The sequence below is a fragment of the Phalaenopsis equestris genome, unplaced genomic scaffold (genome assembly GCF_001263595.1).
Source record: "Phalaenopsis equestris unplaced genomic scaffold, ASM126359v1 Scaffold000968, whole genome shotgun sequence".
Taxonomy (NCBI): domain Eukaryota; kingdom Viridiplantae; phylum Streptophyta; class Magnoliopsida; order Asparagales; family Orchidaceae; genus Phalaenopsis; species Phalaenopsis equestris.
The window spans coordinates 310,620-315,539 of record NW_018165407.1 but is presented as its reverse complement, the minus strand read 5'-3'; the positions used below and the strand labels follow the sequence as shown (position 1 = coordinate 315,539).

At 36.1% G+C, this 4,920-nt stretch overlaps 1 protein-coding gene across 1 annotated transcript in view; it reads right to left on the bottom strand.

Moving 5' to 3' along the window:
* Positions 1-215: 215 nt before the first annotated feature.
* The window catches only part of LOC110032539 (shaggy-related protein kinase NtK-1-like), a 5,777-nt gene continuing 1,072 nt past the window's right edge, over positions 216-4,920 (bottom strand). The window contains 13 exon segments of the mRNA XM_020736200.1: positions 216-598; positions 699-710; positions 713-800; positions 891-974; positions 1,080-1,175; positions 1,271-1,321; positions 1,414-1,554; positions 1,635-1,691; positions 1,856-1,930; positions 2,659-2,931; positions 3,154-3,213; positions 3,444-3,536; positions 3,663-3,860. Coding sequence (XP_020591859.1) covers positions 516-598; positions 699-710; positions 713-800; positions 891-974; positions 1,080-1,175; positions 1,271-1,321; positions 1,414-1,554; positions 1,635-1,691; positions 1,856-1,930; positions 2,659-2,931; positions 3,154-3,213; positions 3,444-3,536; positions 3,663-3,776 — 1,227 coding nt within the window. The 5' untranslated portion in view covers positions 3,777-3,860 and the 3' untranslated portion in view covers positions 216-515.

Below are 4,920 nucleotides of genomic sequence, written 5' to 3'. Positions count from 1 at the left end.
TAAAAAAAATAAGTTTTGACATCCAATGCTTTAGTTTCTCATGCAGTATCCTAGAACATTATTTTGACCATTTAGGGTTTGTCTGATAACCTTTCCCTTGATTTATTATTACATGTGCATTATTTTGAATTCATATGATCTAAAGTAGACTAATAGGATTAACATTTTGGAAATCAAAATGTATTTCAACCAGTCCAACCTCGCAACAACATTCATAACAAAAGATTCAAACAATCAATAAACTCAATAAAAGAAACAATCCCTCTCTTCCCTATCAAGGTTACAATTTTGTAATAGAACGGATAGAGAAGGAAAGCAGGAGTTAGATAAGAAATTTAAGATTTTTAAAGGCCAGCAGACCTTCTAAATATGCTTTTTACAATAAAAGGAACCGATGGCGATGGAAAGCTCCGAAAATCAAACAAAAAAATCAAAAGAAGTTCACATGGCCAGCTAATGCCGCAGACTTTATCGTTCCCCTCCGGAAATATCAAACGCGTTTCCAGCAAAATACATTACAAGCCTAGAAAAGGACACTGCTTTCTGGCGTGTTCCGGAATTAGTTTCAGCAGCATCTCCACGGGAACTCCTTTCAACTCTGCTCATCCCGCCACCATGTGTGTTAATGCCATAAATTTACTCCAAAACAAACAGTTGGGGTATAATTAATTAATGATGGGATGGGATGGATCAATTACCATGTGGCTTGAGTTGAAGAGAGGTGGAAGGAACCTTCCATTTGGCAAGCGGGTGTTTGGATCTCGAAGCTCATCAAAGAAAGGGTGGATTAATGCTTCCAACTGCAGCAACCGTTGTCTCATTGAAAAATGATACTTGGTTTGATGGGAACATTGATAATTTTGTAACAATTTCAAGCAGAATTTACTCACCGCTGTGCAACGAAGGTTTGGAGAATATTGGAGAAGCCTAGAAACAAGATCTACAGCTTCAGGCGGCATTCTTTTGTAGAAAATCTAAATCATTAGAAAGGTTGCAAAAATAAGAAACAATTCAGAATAGTTTGATAAAAGGCCAATGTTCAAGGATAAAAAAAAGGAAACAAAAGGTATCGTGCATACCTTGTGCCACGGATGAGCTTTGATCTGAGGAAACTTGAATTCAGTATAATTTGGGTTCATGCATTTGATTTCTTCTCTAGTTGGGGTGCCCAGGATCTGAAAGCAACATGTAATATGGAACATCAAATAGTGCTTAAGCAGGTTGCCCGAAATCAGTTTAATATATGAAATATTAGCAAAGTATCGGTTACCTTAATTATTTCAACTAGTTGGTCTACTCCACTCTCTCCAGGGAAAAGGGGCTGCAAATATAGAAAAACACTGATCAGCAAAATTATAGAGGAAAATGACAATGACAAAAATCTAGATATTCAAGTTGGATGATGACGTCCACCTGCCCTAGTAGAAGCTCAGCCAGAACACAACCAGCAGACCAGATATCAATTGCTGAGGTGTACTCGGTTGCACCAAAAATCAGCTCCGGAGCTCGGTAGTATCTCGAACAAATGTATGATATATTTGGCTCTCCTTTCACCTGTTTGAATCAAATCAACAAGCATTTTAAGTGTTGACGACATAAAAGAGACAAATCTCCTCAAGGGCAATCAGACGTACCAACACTTTAGCACTTCCAAAGTCACATAATTTTAGTTGGTGTGTATGAGGATTGACCTGTTACAGAAATCAGATATGTAAGGTAAACCAAAGTACTACACTTTCATGCATTTTTTCATAAGAGTCAATTTCAACAATTATTAAAAGCTCGGTTCACTGAAGACGAGCTTCCAATGATGCACCACAAACAGCATACATATAGTGATCAAGAGTGCACGCACCAGAAGATTTTGTGGTTTGATGTCTCGATGGCAGACACCTATACTGCCATGGATATAAGCTAATGCTCTACAGATCTGAAAAAAAATTATCAACATAGAATTGTAAGTATGCTGCCAGGAGCTGTGAAAATCCTGAGGCGGATGAATTAAACGTCCACCAAAAGCCCTTTCTCAAAAAGTAAAAGATTCAAACCCAGAAAAAGCAAGCTAATTAAACAATTTTTAGAGAAATGTCACAAAAAAGTTAGAAAAAAAATACAATCTATATCAATTTTAAATCTGAATGACTTTGTACTCGTAGACAGAAAAGGATGTCATTACTCAAAATGAACATTCTACTAGAAGAAACATGGCAATATGTATGTCAAGGCACAAATGCACTAAAAAAGCAGCAGCTTGGTCCCATGCATTCTGTTAAAATGATGAGTGGGTAAGAACTTGGAGCAAAGCAAGTGCTTCAATATGGCTGCAGTCAACACACACAATGAAAGAAAAAAAATAATATGTCATATAGCATGCATTTCTAGTAATTCATAACAATTTTGCAGCCCATAACTAAAATAGAAGATAAATGATTCATAAACTGAACAGTTATGAAATTAAACACATCAAGGTTTTTCACATATTATTTAGATACAAAAATCAAGATCCAAATTCAGTAGAAACTTAGTTCATTCACTTTTGTTCAAAAGAGTGTTATTTTACAGTCAGCAACAATAATTAAGATCCAGCAAAAAAAAATTCAATTAAAATCTAACTAAAACTAAGGTTACCAATTAAGAATAATAAAAAATGGTTCTTACCTGGTACGTGTAGAGCTTCACATATATTAGGGGCATTCTTTGGTTCATTTTGTTATAGTGTTTGATTACTCGATGAACCGTCTCCGGTACATACTCAAGCACCAGGTTAAGATATAGTTCATCCTTCTCAGTCGTTGAAAAGAAGCAGTGCTTCAAACAGACAACATTTGGGTGGTCAAGAAGACGCATGGTTTGCAGCTCACGATTCTTATACCTTTTGTCCTGAAGAACTTTCTTTATTGCAACTGTTTCACCAGTCTCCAAGCATTTTGCCTGTGCAAATATGAAAGAAAGTTAACAGAGATTAAGCAGGTCCTATGGGCAGCAAAGACAACAAAGATGAGATATTTTTTTCGGTGCTTGCTGAGCACCTATACAAAAGAGAGGAGAGAGAAAAGAAAATGTGCATCTTCTCTCACTACTGTCTCTCCCCTTGTACACAGTACAAAAGAAGCACCAAATATACTTATAACACAGCCAAAGAAGTAAACTAACCTGAAAAACTATTCCAAAGGATCCATTTCCCACTATACGCTCTGCCATATAGCTTATAGTCTTCCATAGCAAAATAAGAGTAACAAAATAAGAGTATCAGTTTATGAACATAATGGAATGCAAAAAAGAACTTATAGAAATCATGGATGGTTAGTAAACAAGTAACAAATCACCAGAATCATCATCACCATTATTTGCCTTATCCCAACAAATTGGGCTCATCAATTAAATAATTATATCTAAGAAAAATTAACTAAGCGGTCATAACCAACAATGGACAAAGGCTTTACCTGCTTTGGCTGACCATTCCTACCGCCAATAGTAGTCACAATTATATGTCCAGTTTCAGTACCATTTCCATCAACAACCGTTGCTTCAACATCCTGAGTTATGCATCATGTTAGTCTTGGTACTTGCTGGTAACTAGTGAATTACTAGAGTAATACTCCACATCCACCAAAAAAGCCAAGAAAAAAATAAGCTGATCAACATTGTATAATTTTTGGTACCTTGTCATCCCTTATCTTCAAGTCATTTATCTCATCAGGCAATCTATCCATGCCAAAAGTATTACTACTGGCATTTTTCATTCCTGATAATGGCGCCACACTAACAGAAGCCATCCTTAATGAAACCTAAACTTAGAAGGAACGAACTTCAATAGGTTGCACGAAGCCCTTCTTCCAATCAGAAGCCTATGCAATTACCTGTCGCATAACAATAGCTCATAAAACTTATTCTTCGTTAATATTCAGGTAGAAATGACATTTTAATAAGAAAATAAGGCATCAAGTGCACAGATATTTGTTCAAGTAACTACATTGTAGTTTGATTTGTAGTTTGAGGACCGAAATATGCCTAAAATATTGAATTACGAAGTTCAAGAAACTTAGCCTGGGCTACAAAAACAGCAACAACAAGCTTTTATCCCACTATGTGGTGTCCGCCACATGAAACCTTTTTCTCCATTGTGTCCCATTGTGTGGGGTCGGCCACATGAAACCTTTTTCTCCATTGTGTCCCATTGAGTGTCATATTTTCATTTAATTCTAATAAATTAAGATTATTTTATATACAAAATGTCGAGTCATTTTAGGTCTACCTCTAACTTTCCTAACATAAGTCAAATCTAAATCATATATTCTCCTAACAGGATCATCAAATAGTCGACATTAAATGTGACCAAACCATCTAAGACAGCTCTCTCTAATTTTGTCTACCATTGGAGTTATACCAACCCTTTCAAAAATACATTCGTTTCACATTTTGTTTCTACGAGTCAAGCCACTCATCCACCTAAGCATTCTCATCTCAGCAAAATTTAACTTAGTTTTATGCTTCTCTTTTATAGGCCAACATTCTGCGCCATAAAGCATTGTGAGTCTCACCACCATCTTAACAAAATTTCCTTTAAGTCTAAGAAGTACTTTTCTATCACACAATATGTCCACTATATACATCCATTTCAACCATCCAACTTGAATTTTACTACTAACATCCTCATCTATATCAACATCACTTTGAACAATCGACGAGAGATATCTAAAATGTTCACTCGTTTTAATGACAACAACAACAACAAGCCCTTATCCCACTAAGTGGGGCAGCTACATGAACAACTCAGCCAGGGCTACCATGCTAAAATTTTAGCAAAGATAGCACCTTTTAACTACAAAAAAGAAACGATGAATCTGCCCCCACTCTTAGTAGATGCAGAAATTAGAGTAATGCAACAACAAAACACTTACCAGTAAGTTTGGAAACGCA